Raw genomic sequence first — 20,624 nt, forward strand, 5'->3', positions numbered from 1 at the left:
GGAAGGGTTCAACTACCATTCTAGGGTCCTAAAATAACTTATACTTATGAATGGTCGAACATATCACTCGATTTTTTTTTTTGAATTTGTTTTTATTTATGTGAGAAAAAAATGACTATCTATCTTGTATATGAAGGCGAAAAAAACCTTACACTGTGGTTAGAGTGAAATCAAATTCCATTGATGAAGTAATGAAATGTGAGAGAGAAAGAGAAGAAGAAAAAATCTTTAGATGGGGGTGTTTCATTGGAAATAAAGATGATGTATAGTGGCCATTCTAGGATAGAAAATCTCTTCACCTGTGGGTTATGGGCCTATGGCATTTGGATGAGATTCTAGAAAACTACCAAGGGTATTTCTGATAATCTTATAAAAGGATGGAGGTCTTCTAATTTACTTCACTTGTTCTTTTTCAATGGGTAGGTCAAAGTGATGAATATAAACCACAGAGCCTGATAACGCATTAATGGACTGAAGTAAGTGAAAGGAAATGAACGTTTTCCTTTCTGTTTGGTTGGCCACCTTAAGTTTTCCTTGGAAAGAGAATATTTCTACACAGACAGGAATTAAAAATGACATTTGAGGTCCAGTTTGAACTGCGACCATGAACTCATGATCTGGGTTTCAATGAAGAGATAACGAGTGTGAGGCCTAAGACTTCTCTGGTTACTTGTTAACATAAATCATTCTAATTTCCTCTTTATCTTCCTCTATAATCCACAGGAGGGCCTTTTTTCAAAAATTTTAAGCAAGGAAACCTAATTTGGACTGAAATTTAGTGGATGAATACAAAGTGAAGTAATCAATAATGCTTTGAAAAGAAAGGACTAACTGTAATATAGTGATTATTAAAGTTCTATATGAATCCCAAATTCTTTTTTTCCCCTCTCTTTATAAGTTGGTAATGTAACAGTTATTGTGAAGGGTCTTGAGACATTGCTTGGGACCCCAATTTGGTCCTCAGGTAGGCTAAAAGCTGCTATATTCACTTATCAAATTCAATCATTTGGTAAATCAAAGATTTTTTAATTAAATGGTTGAAAGGTAACAAAGCAGTTCAATGGTAGAAAATATAAGAAAAATCAAATATAAGTGTGAAATACGATTGAGTTGGAACATCAAATTTAATTTGTTACTCGACGGGGTAGCAACATGTTTGATAATTCAAATTAACAATTTTCTCTCTTTTAATACCTAAAATCATTCACTCGTGCTACAGAGTTAATGGCTCAGAGAATACTAAAAACAAGTCATTAAATTTGATAAATGGTCTATTAAGAAGGGTCCTTATTCTAGCCAACGAAGAGTTTACAAAGGAAAAATAGGGATAAGGTAAAGCAGTAGTAACACACACTGCTTGAACCAAAGAAAGAGTGGGGTGGGGGAGCACAAAATTATCTCCTCAGGTTCTCTGTCGGATACAGTTTTCTAGTACCTCTAATAAGAGGAGGGTGGATCTCACCCGGACAGTGTGTTCGAGCAGAAGATAAGGTGGTCATTTCGACCCCTATGAGAAGAACCGTAGAAACTGTACCAAGCAAGCAGGGAACCGATCCTATGGGGTATGGCCAAAGCTATAGGTCTCTACTCTCCACACTTATTGGTTATTGGAGGACTTTTTTTTACTGATAGTCCATGTGGGACGGCGACCTTGAAATTAAATTCCTCTGAAATGGTTTTACCTCTGTCCATTTATTGCTGAATGCTGATTTGTTGGTGCTTCCCTGTTTGTCAGATTCTGCTTCCTTCATTACAGGGATTCTTTCTCCTCATGTCACCTTATCATATTACTCTCTCTCTCTCTCTCATTTAATCTGGGCTTTGGATAATAGCAGTGGCTTGCATCACTGTCTTCATGTGTCATGTGCAATTATCTGCAACAAAACCTTCATCATTCACGCATACCCATGATTTTTATCAGTCTCTTGTTTTCATTAGGAGTTTAGGACCAAGGTTTCCTTAATGGAGACTCTCTTTTCTCTTCTTCATCAATTTCTAGTTAGTGTGGTCCATCAATTCAATTTCCTGTCACACTGTAAGTCTTGCAAAAGCTTTCAGCACGGCTTTCATTTTTTACTTCTTTTCCGCTTTACTGTTTAGGCCGTTTAGAGTTTCAAACAAAGCCAACATAAACTCCACTCTTCTGGGACTGCAAGTTGGGGTGTTATCCCCACTAGAAGCTTCAAACCCCCTAGTTTTTCTGAAATGGGCCTGACGGTATTCTCACTGTTGGATTTTATCTCTTTGTTCTTTCTTTTCTGTCTGGAGGTTTACTGTGATAGCTCTCAGTTCTCTGTGAATTTCTTGGAGTTTCCTCCGGCATTGTCGCCTCTGGCGTCAGCTACATTTGTGTTTGAAGTTCTGGAGGGCCAACATGGAGATATTTGCAGAAATTGTAGCATCAAGTGCAAGGTTGGTTGCACACACTTCTGTCTTTCTCTTGAGCTGTTATATCCTTTTCTCATTCTACTGTTAGTTGGTGGATCTTTTCTTCTTTAGTTTTGGTTCTGCTTTATCTGTGTAATTCGTTTCTTTTATCAATGTGGGTTGCTATTTGATTTTGTTGAAGCTGTACCTGATGTTGAAAGGATACTTTTGTATACAGTGATAGTTTACATTCGAAACTCTTAGGAAATCAGCTACTTCCTCTGAATTTCAGGAGTGATGGGACTCAGGGATTTGAGAAAATTATAATAATTTTAGGAATTTGGGTTCGTTTTCTTGGCAAGTTTTAATAAATAAACCTACAAAACAAAAGATGGTGGCCCAGGGAAGCTGGTAAGATGGAGCTTCCCTTGAAATTTTGAGTAAATTATGTTGATTGGAAAGACAAGCTTTGACGACCAGAGCCCAGATGGAGATACACATGGTGGGGATACAGCTCTTCATTTTTTACTTTTTCCAATGCAGGACATGGTGGGTAGGAGACTATTAGAATACCGTCTAGTATGCTGATACAGGCTTTTTTAATTTTTTTTTATTTTTATAGCCAAGTATATAAGAATCCAAGTACTTATATTATTGTATCCTTCCAAATAAAGTAATTAAAATGAAATTTTTATTGTTCATATACTTATTTTATTGAAGATATTTGAGAATTTACCACTTCTATATTTCTATTTAGCAGAAGAAATAAGAAAATTGTTAGGACTGAAGAGAATAACATAAAGTATGATAGAGAAGAAGAAAATTTAAGAATGAAAGCAAGCATGTAGTGTATAATTTGATTATTGTCAATTTTTTGTCAGAACAGGCATGATTTTCATGTTCAACAGACGAAGTAACAATGAAAGCAGTTCACATTTAGTAAACTAGTTCATGGACAGAATACTAATGGACAATTATTTCTTTCTTCTGTTGTACTGATGAGATAGAGTATTCTTATTAGGATTAGAAAGACACTCCCTTTTTTCTTCTAAAATGTTAATGTTTGCCTAGGATGGATCAGTATTCATTTTCTTTCTATTTAAGAATTTTTCCTATATGAATTGGTCAGATGGGTCGATTTCAATATCATTTTTTTTTGGTTTCTGTAAAAATTGGATATTCATTGATTTTAGAGGTTTTAAGATTGTTTTCATGGTACAGTCCTCCATTTGTTCCCCTACCCTAGCCCATACAGATCTCGAAATCGAGAGCCTGGCCCATTCGGTCCAGGCCTCCATATGTTCCCCTACCCTGGCCTATTCAGATGTCGTTGGGGGACTGTCCCACTCCACTTCTAGTTCGGGTTCCTCAATAGGTGGGGATTCTACCCATTCTGACCCTATCACCTCATCTTCTTTGCCCATGCTGGACCTGCAAATCACTCTCTCCCATCCTCTGCTGGCTTTGTTGACTCATATCCACCCTTCGTGTCTACCGCTGGCGCGACATAAGTTCCCCCTCCTTATCCCAAGGAACGGCCTCTCCTAGACTATTCTTTACCCAACAATGAGGAGATATTGCCTCTAAGTAAGGTTATCTGCGACCATGCCCTCTCCCCAGACAAATAGTTGTGATTCATGGGCTACCTTGCATTCACTATGGATCTCTCATTTCCTGGCTCGTGCTTCTTCCTGAAGACGGGCCTGTTAGTCGTGTTGTAGTTAGGCACCTCCTATCGGTGTGCCACCTTCCTGGTTTTGTCCATTGGGATTTCTTGGGGTTATTCCCCTTTCCTCTTTCAGGCCCTTGCCTCCCCCTTTGTAAAGGCAGGGTCTTGTAGTTTGCTTGTTATTTGTTTGTTCTCTCACTCCCCCCGTCTCTTTCCTTTGGTAATGAATTTTTTATTCATCCAAAAAGAAAAAGGGATTGTTTTCATGGTTATTCTGGTAGAGATCTTTCATGGTCGTTTATCTCATTTTGTCCTAAATTCCTTGTTAGATTACAGGGTTTTACCTTTCTATATGAATTGAGGAATCCTTATGACTGAAGATTTGGGATTTCCATCGTAAAATTTAAGTATATGACTTCAATATAAGGAATCAAGCTGTTTTTTTCTGTTGCTTGTTCTAGTACCTTGTATGTTTGCCTTGATTATCATGCCATGTGTGCAGCTGGATGACCAGATCTCATCAGACTGTGAAGCCAGGAAAGCTTCGTACACGGACTTGCATGATGGAAGACATTTATTTGAGGTCTGCATCAATGGGTCTCAAGGAGCTGGCTGTGCTAGCTATAACTGGACTGTTGGTTAAGATCCTGTCCCTCATCTTTCTTTCAGTTCTTGTTGTATCTTTCATATCACAACATTAAAATTATGGAAAACTCTCTAAATAGTTATAAAGTACTGGTTAATGAGCCAAATCCTTTTTAAGGTGTTTTTGAAAACTTGGATTCAACAGAGAGCTATCATCAAACTTCTTGGTTTAATTTGAGTAGATGCTAGAATGCACCCTTAATCTATGAAAATTGGACTTTAACGTTAACATGGAACCATGGAAAATCATGTCAACCTGAATGAACTAGAAGGCCCCTCTGTCACGGACCGACTCAATTGGGCGTCTGTGCGGCACTCACTAGCACACTTTGGCTAGGAGTAAGCCTAAACAAGCCCTTTAAAGGGAAAGGAGGGAAGCAAGCACAACAAACACACACATATGGAAGGAAATCAAAGCACGTTCATTAAATGAAGCAAAGCATTACAACCTATCTCTCTAAAAGGGATCACCAGGCAAAGTGTGTAGCAATGATGGGCCTCAGGCCACAAATGTAGGGGCAGGCAACCAAAGGCTACACTCCTTGACAATTTGCCACCTCTACAAGGTAGCTCTTATGCTCTTTAGGGATTTTCTTCAGGAGACATGATCCCTCCTGAAAAGTCATACTCTTTACAATTTAATTACAGAAATTCCATTGGGCAACACCCCATGCTATGGCTAGCTCTCAAGGTCCACCTGTCACAACCATAGGCCATATGAACAATGTTGGATGAAACAGCCGTGACACCGCACCCCTCTTTTTAAGTCTTATGTTGGATGCTATGCTAATGTCAGTATTATTATATTTTTGCAGATACAGTTCACCCTACTGCATATGTTACGGCTGCAACATCTTTTACAAATGCCCTCAATGTCACTGTAAATATTTCTTTCAGTGAACCCTGCATCGGAGGAGGTGGTTTTGGGTGCTTATCCGTGAATGCCTGCAATGTGAGTAGGTGGTCTTCATTTCTTTCTGTTTCAATTTCATTTGGCTAGTTCATATAACCACCTTGAATTATAGCAACTCATCTTACCAGAAGAATTATGGATTTTGTTGATTATGGAAGATAATGGAAGGTCAAATTGATAAGATCGTGTATTTATGTTTCTATAATAAAATGTTAATCTTAATTGTAGCATCATGCCTGCAGGACACTTGTCATCACAGCTAGTATAATGAAACTTTTTTTGGGCTGCGTTTCCTGGTAGTAGTTAATTATATCTAACCTATTGTATTTCTGGAAAGATCCGCATTATCTGGTTGTAATTAAGGAAATTAAGCATATTGCATTTGACGAAAAAAGGCATTATATTAAAGGGAAATCAATATTCAATTTCTAGCATTCTTGATAAGAGTGCAGGGGCGGTTGCCACAGAAAAGGTATGATAGAGCGTTCAAATTTTCAGCCATGAGAAATTAGGAAGAAAATAAATTCCTGCTTACTCTGTCTGTGCACAAAACCAAACAAAATATGTTCGAGCTTATGTCTGAGAACCACAAATATCATGTAGAAGTGACAAGTAATTTATTATTCATACAGTTGATCACTGTGCATCACTGTGATCGTTTGGATTTTACTTGTAATTGGACAAACCCAGGTGAGGTGCTTCCTTCATACATAATAGGCTTTTCTGTTATTAACTGTATATATGTGCCAGCGTGTTGGTTTTCTTGTAATTAGCTACATTATTATAAATTTATAATTATAAATATATCTTTAAGCTGTCGATTAGTGTAACATGACTCCCTAAGCGACAAGCTTCTGTTTTCTCCCCTATCCTCTTCTCTTCTTTTTTTCTTTCTTCTTCCTTCTCTTATCTCCCCATTTGAGTCCACTTTTATTAAATATCAGGCTACTAACTTTAAAAACAACTATTTGGATGGAAGTATGACTTTCAACAATGAAAATAAAATAACTCCTTCCAAATTTAGTCTATTTTTCGTACAGATCAAGTTGATTAAATTTGAAAAAATTGATTAAATGCAACTATGGGAGTTCAACTTCCAAATAAATTACCAATCAAAGATGGTAGGAAAAAACTCTTCAATAGATTAACTGGAAGGGTGTGAATTAGTTTCCGATTTCTAATAATTCGAGATTTCTCATTTCTCAAGCATAGAGATATGCTCTGGTTAGTCTATTCTTTCCTAATTGATTATCTTGGTTTGGGGCTTTTCTTTTCTTCTTCGGGTTGGGGGATGGTCTGTGCTCTTGGGAGCAAGGTTAGTCTATTCTTTCCTAATTGATTATCTTGGTTTGGGGCTTTTCTTTTTCTTCTTCTCGGGGTTGGGGGGGATGGTCTGTGCTCTTTGGACTGCTCCCCTCATTCTTAGATGATGTCTTCTCCTGTGTCTTTCTTCTCATATTTAATATAGATGCCTTGAGAAATTAAGGCACCGATAAATAAAAAAAGATTTTTTCAATTAACAAACACATTGAAATACTGCTCCATCACAGGAATTTGTGCTTTAACTAAAAGTGATTTGATAAACTTTTGACCTGTTAGGTGAAGGAAAAAAACAAAGAAAGATAGACAAACAAACATATTGAAACAACTTCTGACAAATAACTGGTGCATTTTCTTTACAGCTTGTTGTCCATTGTGCTGGCCAAGTTGACCATCTACATTCAATTCTACAGCCAGATCTCAAAAATTTTCTTCTCGCTGTTTTATCATCTAGCTTTCATTATGGGTGAATATTAGTGGTTATCTGTAAGAATTTATGTACCAAACCTGCCAAGAGGAAAGTAAATAAACACATTGACACAAATTCTGATAGATACCTGGTGAATTTTCTTTACAGCTTCTTGTCTATGGTGCTGGCCAAGTTATACCATCTACACTCAAAATCCTTCATCCAGACCTCATATTTTCTCTTGTTGTGGGTTTATCATCTAATGTTCATTACGGGCGAATAATAGTGGTTATGGATAAGAATTTCTGTACAGACAGTGCTGGAAACCCATTTATGAGGAGTGCAAACTCAAGTTTCTTTGTACACTTCGGTAAGTTATGCAAATTTATTTTTCCCCCCTTCAGTGAAACTGGTTAAAAGTTTGGTTTATTTCGAATGGAAATACATAAAAAAACTTCTACACAAAAGAATAAACTTCTTGTTGGAATTATGTACATGACCTATTTATATTTCTGTCTTAAGTTTTTAAATTTAAGTTATGTTGGAAAAAGTGTTTGTATTTATAAAATGAAAAAAATTCAAAATATACTTTTATTCACCCAAAAAAAAAATAAAAAAATTTGTTGTATTTCTGTTTTTCAAATTTTATTTATACAAGAGAAAAAATCATATATTGGCATGTAATTATTATGCCGTAGTACCAAGTTGTTTGAAATTGAACTCCGGATAAATCGTAGACTACGTTCTGACATCAATTTATAGGAATTTGTCATTCATGTGTGCTTTTTCAACACACTTTCTTCCTTTTGGTTGGTTGTTCAGATAGAAGAAATGTGTTTCTGAACCTAAGGACTGGCATTCCTGAACAGCTCCTGCAAATCAATGGTGAAACCAGAACAGTTGAGGCAACAAACAATTCTAAGAACCTAAAGGTGTATTTGAACTTCTCAGATCCTGTTCTCAACTCATCTGCAGAAATTCTTGATTCTCTTCAAATGAGTCAGGGCCTGCTTCTTCCTACTAATGGAAATAGCCTTGGAAATCGCCGATTCGGCTTCCTCGTGAGTTATTTCTCATATAATACACTGTTCATCTCCTCTACTCTCCTTTTGGTTTTAGTTTGCCATTTTATGCCAGAGTAGAACTGGAAGTGATTTATTTCACTTTGTAGATAAGTAAAAACAATTAGCTGCTTATCTTCACTATTATATATTTCTTTTATGGTATATCTTTAGTCCAAGTCTAGAATACCACTGCCAGATTGCTAGTTATGATATCTACTTCATCCTCAAGTGTCTAACTTGAATACACTCTTTACAGGTTAAGAATATATCAAATGTTTCTGTTGTTACTATAAGCTTTAAATCAAGCTCTATAATAAGCAGACATGGGACGCCAGTTTCTCCGATTGCTCCGGTCACTTTCCTCTATGGTAATTCCTGTACTCATAAATGGAAGTGATTTATTTCACTTTGGAGATAAGCAGCTGTTTGCCAATTTTTAAATTTCAACTAACAAAAGATTTCCAGCATTTAAAATTAATATCGTAGTCTGAAAGTTTAAATTATAAGCTGTCAAATTCTTTGGAGAAAGTTTAGCTTTAAAATACAAAATATTTTCTCCATACTCTCAAAACTACGTGGTGCAGTTAAGGTATTATTCTATACTCATGTACATAGAAACATTTTGTTAATTCTTGATTATTTCCTTTTAGCTGTCTGAGTTATTGAAATTTCCATTTTCCCAAATTGCCAATGAATTTTGTGACCTACTACCAAATATCCTTGTTCTAAAGCTGCAATTTTATTAGTCTGCAGAATCTACAGATTTTTTAACATGTTTCAAGGTCAAAATGATATCTTGAAAACGGATGTTTTGACCATTTATGAGAAAACAATGTAGTCTATTCAGTTCTAGGAAAAATCAATTCAAATGGATTAAGGAAAACTATTGCTACTTCTCTTAAGAAATTGTAGCATCTATATGAACTGCTGATATCTTTGATGCACGACCCATCTCTAGATAACTATTTTAAGATTTCATGGTGTTCCCTTTACGTATTTAAGTGTGTGGATTATGAAATGACAGATCGTCAAAGGCCTACTGTGAGATTGACCACAACATCTAACATGAGGACTAGAGAACACAGTGTACCAGTACTAATAAAGTTTGCAAAGCCAATATTTGGCTTTAACCATTCAGCAGTATCAATTTCAGGCGGGCATTTGCAGAGGCAAGTTACTCTTATCACTTTATTTTAGTCTGTTGCAGTTAGCAAGCCTTTATGATTATTTTAGATCAAATGGTTCTAAAAGACTTGCAGACATATTTGAAGGACCAAATATGAAGGTTTTCCCACAGTTGCAAGACCCTGCTTTAGGACTGATTCCTGCAGTCTTGCTTAGTGATGGAAGGTGAAGGAATATATAATGACCTGATTGCAGGGAGCCAGTGGCTGAAAGGGGGGTGGGATTCGGAAACTTTAAACCTAATGGAATGCTGATATTTCCAAAAGTACCAAACAGTTTAAAAGATATTTTCCTTGAAAAAGTTTAGCAAATGTTTTGTAGGACTTTAGGCTGATATCCTTTTATTCTTTTTTATATTTTCTTAATTTTTCCGTACATAAATTTTAATTTTCTTTAATCTTCAATAAATCATTACTGCTTACAGTTAAATCTTTGTCATGTATGTAATAGTTTCTCCTTTTTTTAAAAAAAAAAATTTTCCCCTTGAAATACTATAAAATATATTTAGTACTTAATACAAACATGTGAATGCATCAATGTAACATCTCGAACTGAGAAAATGTCCATATAGCCTTTTTTTTAAACAGTAATGATGTGCTTGAATATTTCACAATGCTCTTCACAATGGATTGGTTTATTCAGTGATATTGCACAAGAATTTCGGTTCTTCTTGGTTATCTTTTCCCCTTATCACTTTGTTACATTGTGCAGCTTTCGGGAAATCAGTTGGAGCAAATATGCTGTAGAGGTACATGCAACTGACAAAATTGTATCCGTCCATGTTCCTGAAAATATAACTGCAGATGTTGCGGGAAACAGAAATCTGGCATCAAACACTCTACAAGTGAGGCACTGTAAGGATGTTAGTCTGTCTTACTGTTATTTTTGGCATGTAGGCTTTTGCTGATCGACATTATCCCTATTTAAGGATGTCTAGTATATTGTATTGTCATCTTCTATCTGTATCACCACATCTTTCTGTAATTCTGTCTGCATCTTGAACCAACATTATTCTTTTCTATTGTTTTTGTTTTCCTTTATTAGGTCATTTGGTTTTCATGTGTAATAACATATTTGCAAAAACTTTTACAGATTCAGTGCCTTTGGTATCTTCAGTTGTCTCCACCTTCGCAACTACTGTTTTTGCAGTAACTTCTTCAGCTTCAGGATTGCTTACAGTTTCTACTGCAAGCCTTCAATCAATTGGGGCACTTTCTGGGCTATCTTCATTGACGTCTGATCCTGCGAAGAATCTTTTTGTACTATCCCAACTTTTTTAAAACTCTTATCTGGCTATTGTTATATTTAGCCACTTCTCAATCATTATAGGCTTAAGACTTCTATTTGCAACTTTGTTCACAAAAATAAAGCTATCACTTCCTATATATAAGATTTAGATTTATGAATTTTAAATCAAGAAGCAGAAAAAGTTGGTTGTTTTTTTGGTAAATGAATATATTACCGAACCCCAGGAGGGGGCAGGGAAGAGAGAACAAAGAAACAATATACAAAGAGGGGAAAGGGGCAAGAACAAGGATGCCCACAAGGCCGACAACCAGCCAACCAAAAAGGGGGAGGGGAGGCGGGCAGCCTGCCTACGCAGAGGTGACTGACCGCAAAAGGGCAGAATCAAGGCCCCAAAAATCCAAAATATGCCTATTCCTAGTGGTATCCGTGGAGGGTCTCTGACGGATGCAACTGAGCTTTGAGGACACATCAAAGGAGATGGCTTTCCAAATCACATCAAAAGACCTTGATTTGGAAGTCCATCTCCTGAGGTTCCTCTCCATCCAGATATGGTGGATAGTAGCTCTGAAAACTAGCTTCCCAATAGTGTCGCATATAGAGCTCCCAGGAAAAGCATTGAGCAACCAAAGCCATTCGCGATCAAATCTCCTGATCCGTCTACTGCGTGGCCAAATAGAGGCTAAAGCTTGTTTCCAGATGGTGGAAGAGAAGGGACAGTCAAAGAAGAGGTGAGGGATATCTTCACGGCCAATCCAACAAAGGATACAAGCGGGGGCAGCGGGGATGGTTCGGTGAATAAGGAAGGCTTGTGTGGGCAGGCAAAGTCTGAGGGCTCTCCAAACAGTAAGGCTATGGCGAGGGATATGGCCTTTGAACCAAACCAAGTTATGCCAGGGGACGGAGGGGCTAGGGACCCTGGAAAGGTTCCAGGCAGAAGAGGAGGAGAAGAGACTGGTGGGGGAGGGGAGCCAAATAACCTTATCCGCGTGGGAGGAGGATAAACAGGGTAAAGGAGGAAGGGTGGCCCAGATCAGCCAGATAATGACTGGGTTGAGGGAAGGGTGAGGGGTCCAAGATCCAGAGGAGATGAGGGAGGAGACAGGGGCTGCCTTAGGGAGGCCAGAGTAGGAGATGGCCCTGGGCCCAAGAATATTATAGAGAATGCCAGCTGGGTGCCAAGGGTCAGGCCAAAGAGAGGTGGAATTGCCATTGGTAATGGAAGAGGAGATGCCAAGGAGGGCTAGGGGGCGGAGAGAGAGGATCTTACGCCAAATCCAGGAGGAGTCAGCATGGATGGGGACAGTCCAAATGGAGTCGGATTTGAGGAGATGAGAGTGAACCCAAGAGACCCAGATGGAATCCTGTCGGGAAGAGATTCTCCAGAGGAGCTTCAGGAGTCCCGCAGTGTTGGAATCTCGAATACAGCGAATTCCCAGACCACCTTCAGACTTGGGGAGGCAGATAGACTTCCAACTGACAGGGTGGAGAAATCTGGGGGAGTCACTACCCTTCCAAAGGAAGGCACAGAGAATGCGCTCAATGGCCTTAATGGTGGAGGAGGGGATGTAAAGATGCCGGTCCAGTAGATGTAGGTGGCTTGGAGGACCGAGCGGATACATTCCAGCCTACCTTCGTAGGAGAGAAGCTTACCTTTCCAGAGCTGGAGCCGCTTGCGAATGCTGTCAAGCATAGGGGTGCAATGGTGGCTCGAGAGCCTGGCTGGAATCAGAGGAAGACCAAGGTAAGAGACAGGAAGAGAACCAATGGAGAAACCAGTTAAGAGGCGGAGAGCTTCTTTAGTGGTGTCAGAGGTCCCAGCAAGGAAGATTTTGGACTTCAGGAGGTTGACTCTGAGACCAGAGAGGGTTTCAAAGAGATGGAGCGAGTCCATGATGGCAGAGAGGCGTGGGACGCCTTAGAGAAAATCATCAGGTCATCGGCAAAGGCTAGATGGGAGAGGTTGATGCGCTTGCATTTGGGAAGAGGAGAGATTAGGTGGAGATCAGTTTTGGTTTGCAGGCTCCTGGAGAGGACTTCCAGGGCAAGGGAGAAGAGGAAAGGGGAAAGAGGGCAGCCTTGGCGGATACCAACTTTAGAGCGGAAGAAACCGGTGGGCGAGCCATTGACCAGGACCGAGAAGGAAGGGGAAAAAGTTGGTTGTTTATTGCATGCAAAATGGGAAAAAAAAAAAAAAAAAGAATGTACTCACAAATCATCTCTAGTTTCGTTGTTGTGATCTCCCCCCCCCCCCCTATTTATGATTATTTTTAATGTTGAGAACTATGGGAGATGGAGCATTTTCCTTACATTCCCAAGTACCCTTTTATATGGAGAAATGTTGGTTAATCTACATAAAAGCATGTGTTCTGTGTTCAGGAGTTCTATTTAAAAGGGTGTATCCAATGCACGAGGCTCCCGCCACTGCGGGGTCTGGGGAGGGTCATAATGTATGCAGCCTTACCCCTGCTTTCGCAAAGAGGCTGTTTCCAGACTCGAACCTGTGATCTCTTGGTCAATGGAGCAACCTTACTGTTGCACCAAGGCCTGTCCTCATTCAGGAGTTCTCTTTCAGTTTCCTAAAGAAAAACACAAGATTCTCTCTCTGCCTTTTTGATAAAATAACAAGATTTATTGATAAAGATGAAAGGTACACTATATAGTGTATGACAAGAAGGAAAGAAATAAGAAAATAGCTGCGTCACGTCAAAGAAAGCTCCCCCAAATAAAGAGGCTCCCTAGCTTTCCCCCCCGCCCCCCAGCTAACACATCTTTCGTTGAGTTGGTCAATCTCTTTTTCCATGATTGAGAGAACTTTTCTTGAACTAGAAGAGATCGAGCTTTTTGGTTCAGATGAATAAATTTTAAGTTTCCTTAGAAGTTTGTCCAGATGAATGTACCTACTCTTAGTTTGGTATTGTAAACCCTGAACTTTTAAAACGAGTTTTCAAGTGGTTTTATCTAAAAGCTTCTAAAATATGTCATAATTTTCTGAAAAATTGGTGCCTCAAAAAACTTAAACTTCGTGCTTTTATTTCCAAAATCAACCAGACAAATCATAAGATGCACTTGTATGTCTAGATTACAAACCCCAGGATCATAATCTGGCCACTGCTTCAAATTGGCAGGTTACTCATGATATTTCACCAGTGATAAACTACCAGACAGGAACTGGCTAAGGGCTAGATGACTTGTTCAGGACAAACAGGCCTCGTTATGAATTTTTTTTTTGGGGAAGGGGTGGTGGTGGTTCGAGCCTTAGTATGACTTACCTAAACTGTTTATCAGATTCTGGACAAATCAATCAGTCACATGATTGTGTAATAGTAGTATAACGTCTGGAAGACCTAAGGATCATATTCCTAAGTTCCTTTGTCTCGTTTTGATATTTTAGCTTCTCTTCCAATTAAACTGTCCTGTTATATTCAATAAAATGAATTAAGGACTTCTTATGAAACCTTTTCTTATCCTTTTTTCCCCTTAATTGTGGCACAGAGGATTGCATGCCACATTCAGGTCTTTGCACTCTCTAGATGGTTAGCAGTTACCATACCAGTTGAATATTATGAGTTTGCAAGGGGTTTGCAGTGGACTATTCCCTACCTCAGACTCCCATGGGAAAGTGGACATGTCCAGCCAGTCATAGTAGATTCAAACCCTACAGCCATTACAAGTTCAGTAATATTGGAAAATCATAAGGGAATTTACAAGAGTGTGCAATCACCAGATGGAAATTTAGATATGTCTGCTTCAATAAATGGCTTGCCACTTGCACCCATGGAGTATAGATCATATTTTGAGGTCAGGGACCCTTTTACTTTTCTTGTGATTTATTTATTCTTTAAACTTTGTTCACAATGACATATTGCATTTATACTTACAGGGCCAAAATATGAAACCTGAAGCTGATGATATCCTGGACCAGCAGAATTCAGATGGGTGAGCCATTTGGATATTTATACTTTGCATGCAGTTGTTAAATATTTATGATTTATGATTTGAACTCTATAATTTGGTTCATTTTGGAAATCATGGGAAAAGTTGAAGAGTTTTGGGGAAACTTGACTTGTATCAATGAGACACCAACCCACCTTTTTTTATATTAAATGAGATATGAGGTGCAAAGACAATAGTTCCCCTAGGGCAACACCAAAGAAACCCTAAGGCCAATTCTACCCTTGTACCCATATTACACCACTCCCCTTCAAGTTGGTGCATAAATATTATGCATGCCCAACTTGCACACAATAGGATGAAAAACCTTACTACTAAGCCCTTTAGTAAACAGATCAACTAACTGATCACTGGACTAAACAAATGGAATACAGATGAGACCTTGTTCAAGTTTTTCTTTGATGAAGTGATGGTCCATCTCCATGTGCTTCGTCCGATCATGCTGTACAGGATTATGGGCAATACTAATGGCCGATTTACTATCACAATAAAGCATCAGGGGAAGTTGGACAGAGACATTGAGATCTTGAAGAAGACCCTGAAGCCATATCAGCTCACATATACCCTGGGCCATAGAACCAAATTCAGCTTCAGCACTTGATCTGGCAACCACAGCCAGTTTCTTGCTACGCCAAATAACCAGTTTCCCACCAACATAAGTACAATAACCTGAAGTTGATCTTCTATCATCAAGATATCTAGCCTAGTATCAAATAGATACCGGAGAAACATCACAGAAATCACCCATCTGGGAAAGAAACCCTGACATCTCTTCAAAACATTTGAAGGGAGCCAAAAAGAGCCCTCAGTGGGAGAGAAAATCACCATTGAGGGTGAAAGATGGAGGGGCGGAGAGGTGGTGGTGGTACTGGAAGAAAAAAAAAAAGAAGAGAGAGAGGCGGAGAGAGGGAGGTGGAAAAACCGAGTGGCTATGAGAGGCGGCAGTGAAGGTTGAGAGGTGGTGGTGCTAGTCGAGCGGCGGCGGTGCTAGGTGAGTGGCAGCGGTGATGGTGTGAGAGGGGAGATGGTGGGTGATGGTGGCCACTAGGGTTCCTTCGACTCCATTTTGACATTAGGGTTTGGATCCCAAGGTGGATCCTCACTCTGATACCATGAAGGGTTTTGGGGAAATGTGACTTGTGTCAATGAGACACCAGCCCACTTTTACTTATAATAAATGAGATATGAGGTACAAAGACAATAGTGCCCCTAGGGCAACACCAAAGAAACCCTAAGGACAATTCTACCCTTATACCCATATTACAACAAAAGCCTATTCTGGATAGAATCATAGTTAGATCATGTAATTCATGATTCAAATAATAAAGTTTCACAACTTAACATTGTATGGGTAGCAAAAAACAGGCCAACTTATTTGATACCCCAAGCTCGATTGATTTTATTTCTTTAGTGGTAATTTATAATAAATTTGCTACAGAGCCCAATTTATTTATGGAAATTATCCTTTGGAAGCTAATTGAATCCCTGAACCCCGCTAGAGTAGAGGATTTTTCAAATATAGATGGGGAGGACCAAAAACTAGTACTCTGGTTATTGACTTACCTAAACTGGAAAAAATCATTATTTTGGTCTATAAAGATCAGAAATATTTTTTAAATATTTTGTTTCTTTATTATGTTTTTTGTAGGTGGAGAGAATTCAATAGAAACATATTCTGGTTATCTGTAATTGGTGGCAGCTTAATTCTTCTGCATGCTATAGTCCTTTGTATTTTAAGACTCAGAAAGAGGAGTTCAGAAAAACAGGGGTCTTACGGAGCACTCATTTTTCCGAGGTTTGAGATATTTCTGATAGTTCTTGCATTGCCCTGCATCTGCCAGGCCTCAGCAGCTGTAATTAAAGGTACCATGAATGATAAAGACTCCTGTGGGCTTTTTTTTTTATGCATGTGTGAAAATTATGTCTGTGGTTCTAAAGTGAGGAATCACTTGTTCTCTCCATATGAAATAAAAAAAAAAAAAACACTATGATAGATCAGCATGCCACTTTTAGTTATCATTAGATGAATTCTGTAAGTCAATGTTTGGGTCTTCTATTTTTTGTTCGGGTGAATAAAAATTCATTACCAAAGAGAGAAAAAACAGGGACTCCCCTAGAGAGGGGGAGGTGAATACAGGGGGAAATATAAATACAAAGCTTTGCCTTTACAGAAGTGGGGAGGTATCAGCTTGCAGAATAGAAGGAGAAAGACCCCAAGAATTAAAAATACACCTATTTCTAGGTGAGTCTGCACACCGGGACGGGGCAGCATCAATCTTAGCTTTTACGTAAAAAATAATGGAATTCCGAAATCTGCTATATGAGCATCCATCTGCGGAGGTTGCGCTCAAACCGGATGTGGTAGATTGTGGCTCCAAAAGCAAGCTTCCCCACAATATCACTACAAGATTCGCCTGCCTCTATCAAAGGAGAGGATTCTTCTTCTAGAGGGTCAGCACTTGGAGACGATACCTTTCCACACAGAGGAAGAGAATGTGCAGTCGAAGAAGAGGTTATCCACATATTTGGTAGCATTCCAACAAAGGCAGCAATTAGGGGAGGCAGGGATCTATCGTTGAATCAGAAAGGCTTGGGTCGGGAGGCAGCGGGAGAAGACCCTCCAAACAGTGAAGCTGTGGCGGGGAATGTGCTCTCATTTGATTGTGATAAAAACAGATGAAGATATAAATTTGCATTTTAAGAAAATATACTTTCATTTGATGAGCAGAATGAATTCACAATATCGGATTACAAATTCATCACTTGGTTGTCTAATGATATACATAGGGTCCAATGGTGTATGAAGCCCATATGTTTTATGAAACAAAACTATAAAGAAATGAATGAACTTAGGAAGTTAGGAACGCAGAAAACGATTAGTTCTTTGTGAACATAGAAATCAACATTAACACTGATGTCCTTTCCTACAGGAATATTAGATTGTTATATTCTTTAGATATCTAGATTTTTAAGGGAAAGCATATGCATAGTAATGCCATATGTACTTCATGATGAGATAATTCTTCAGTACTCGGCTCTATGTTTTGATCAGCTTTTCACAGTTAGTTTTCTGCTCTCAAATATTTTGGCTTTCTATTGCGGAACTGATGTTCTCTTCTTGCTTTCTCAAGGAGGAACTACTTCAGGGGTTATAGTTGGTATTCTGCTGTTGGGTGTTGAATCTTTTCTACTACTAGCCTTACTGCTGTTTCTCTCAGCTGGGATAACAATAGGTAAGCTACTTCAGTATAAGGAAGTTCATCAAGAAGGCCAGAAATTTCACTGGTATCAAGAAATTGTCCGAGTGACCTTGGGTCCTGGTAAGAGAGGCCAATGGACATGGAAGAACCAGCCGAACTCTATTTATCCAACAATGTTAGGCCCTTTGTTTGAGGATCTGAGAGGCCCTCCAAAGTACATGCTCTCACAGATCTCTGGGGGAAATCCTAGCAAGCAGGGGGACCGCATCATAGCCTCAGATGATGAAACCGAAGATGCAGAGGCACCTTTTATCCAGAAGCTCTTTGGCATTCTTAGGATATACTATATTTTTCTTGAAACTGCTAAGCGTTTTGTGCTTGGAATTGTGGTTGGTGCTTATTCGCTGGATGTGTCATCCAGGACTCCTGCATTAACGTTGCTATGCATCACCTCATTTCAGCTCTTCTTTCTATTGTTGAAGAAACCTTTTATAAAGAAAAAGGTTCAGTTAGTTGAGATCCTCACAATTGGCAGTGAAGTCGGAATCTTCTCTACATGTCTGGTACTCTCAGAGAAGGAATTTTCATCAGGTGATGAGACAAAAATTGGAATATTCATGCTATCACTTTTCTTGATTGGATTTTCTGCGCAGATGATCAATGAATGGTATGCATTGTATAGGCAGACGCTCCGACTGAGCCCAACCAACTCTTTCTTGTCCGGATTAAGAAGTGCTTGTGTTGGATTACTGTTGATTTTGATCCCATGGAATTTACTTAAGAACCTGGACAATGTGTTCCCCTTGAATCAGTCTGGGGGTGAAGAGAAAGAGATTTCTGTCACTTTCGGAGACCGGGATAGGAGTTCTGGGAGCAAAAGCTCAGGTACACCTGATAAACCATGGATGAGACAACTAAGAGAATTGGCTAAAGCTAGCTTCAGTAAGGAGGATGGAAGTGCTTCAAAAGATCCATCGACTAGTCAGACACAGAGAAGTACTTCAAAAGATCCATCGACTAGTCAGACACATACGACTAGTCATCAGACACAGAGAAGTGGGTTTTGGAGCGGCAAGAGGAGTGGGAGTTCATCAGTAAGTTCATCATCAGATTATAAGGCGAGGAGATCAAAAAGCTTGTACAGAGATTTAGAAGCCATTTTCTCATCCAAGTAAACTTCCAACATTTTTCACAGTGGAGTAGAGCTTTTGAGTTCATGAAGAGTCCTTGTCTTCCCATCAGCTGGTTTACTACTGACAAAACTATCATTTGGAACTATAAAGCAGTTGATGGATGGTTGTGATCAGAGTGCTCTTGAATGTCCTAGTGTTCTCAGACATTGCTTGGTTGGGGTTTTGTAATCTAGATTATAGACATTAAAAGAAGGTTCACTAAAGCTGTTTGCAAGTAGCTGTAATTGCCAATGTTGTTCACATTGGAGGTTGAATGTACTTAAAGTCGTTTAAAAATGAAGCACAGCAAGAATTTATATTTCATTACTTCTTGATGTTGGTGTACTTGTTCATATAACACTGGAGGGCTTTCAACTGAGTGGCAGAATGATTCATTGCAGTTCACTAACATGTCATTTCCTCTACTTGGGTTCTTATTTACTAATTAATCTTCTTTTGTTGCTGTAGGCAGTTAAAGGCCATACACAGTTCTAAGAACTAAATTTGCCTGAAAACCATTAAGGGCTGTTCACCTTGAATAGGTTGCTTCATTGGAACTGGGTCAACACTTTAGAAGTCATGTGCTGTAACAATAACAAACTAAATACAGATTCCAAGGTTTAAGGCTTGGAAATCTTAATGTCATGATGCCTTTCAAATCCTCCTACCCATTATACTACTGCAATAATTCTCAGCATAATAAGTATGCCCTTGTTGTCACAACTCACAATTCCCCCTCAGAAGGTAATGAATAACTTCTACATTATGTCCTTCTAGTTCTTGCCCGTAAGCACCGCCCATTGACCAGAAATATTAAACAGTTTTTATTTTTGGGGTGCAGGGCTAAGCTTTTAATTGGTTCCAAGTTCAAGTCTTGTAATAATCACTTCTTCCTGGGAGAAGGGATGTGGTGGGTCAGATGAATGCAGATCTGTTGCAGATTCTGAAAGTGACAAACGTTGAACTGCAAGTGTGAACATGAGAATTGAAGGCTTGTCGAGACTTAAAAAGTAAAGGAGAAAGTGAAAAGACAAAGGGTCCACGCAGATTTACTCTTTTTTGAACTAAAGAAAGAGTTCTGAGAAAAGAGCACACCACTCCACTGAAAAAATAAAGACAAAAAAAGGAAAAAGCACCCGCCGACAAGTCGACAGCAACTATGAATTCGATTTCCACTGTTCCAGTGACCGTTTAGAAAATGATTCTCTCTCTCTCTCTCTCTCTCACACACACCCACACACACACACACACACACACACACACACACACACTTGGATTTTGCGATTTCAAACAAAATTTGAGTGGAAAGAATGATAGGAATAAGGATTTTCAGTTTTCCTTCACCCATAAATGGATCAATTTTGGCCAGACTCGACCAGACCCTTTGATTCTGTGGAAGAATGATATTTCGGAGTTCAGACAATATAGGTGGGAGTCAATAATAAGGCTCATTGTCCTAGGAGTCCGATCATATGCTCAAA

General features: G+C 38.9%; 1 protein-coding gene across 3 annotated transcripts; it reads left to right on the forward strand.

The window, feature by feature from the left end:
• Window positions 1–1,810: 1,810 nt before the first annotated feature.
• LOC122654230 lies at window positions 1,811–19,470 on the forward strand. Of its 3 annotated transcripts, XM_043848217.1 has the most exons (14): window positions 1,811–2,412; window positions 4,539–4,674; window positions 5,497–5,633; window positions 7,492–7,693; window positions 8,146–8,384; window positions 8,644–8,755; window positions 9,412–9,556; window positions 10,284–10,426; window positions 10,665–10,831; window positions 14,313–14,618; window positions 14,701–14,756; window positions 16,420–16,634; window positions 17,903–18,967; window positions 19,018–19,470. In XM_043848217.1, the coding sequence occupies exons 1-14, from the start codon at window positions 2,206–2,208 to the stop codon at window positions 19,086–19,088; spliced, it is 3,201 nt and encodes a 1,066-aa protein (XP_043704152.1). In that variant the 5' UTR covers window positions 1,811–2,205; the 3' UTR covers window positions 19,089–19,470. The 3 variants fall into 3 exon arrangements, with proteins under 3 accessions (XP_043704152.1, XP_043704151.1, XP_043704153.1); XM_043848216.1 differs by having other exon boundaries at window positions 17,903–19,470; XM_043848218.1 differs by lacking the exons at window positions 8,146–8,384; window positions 8,644–8,755 and having other exon boundaries at window positions 17,903–19,470.
• Window positions 19,471–20,624: the final 1,154 nt, after the last annotated feature.

This window comes from Telopea speciosissima, chromosome 3, assembly GCF_018873765.1.
Source record: "Telopea speciosissima isolate NSW1024214 ecotype Mountain lineage chromosome 3, Tspe_v1, whole genome shotgun sequence".
Classification (NCBI taxonomy): Eukaryota; Viridiplantae; Streptophyta; class Magnoliopsida; order Proteales; family Proteaceae; genus Telopea; species Telopea speciosissima.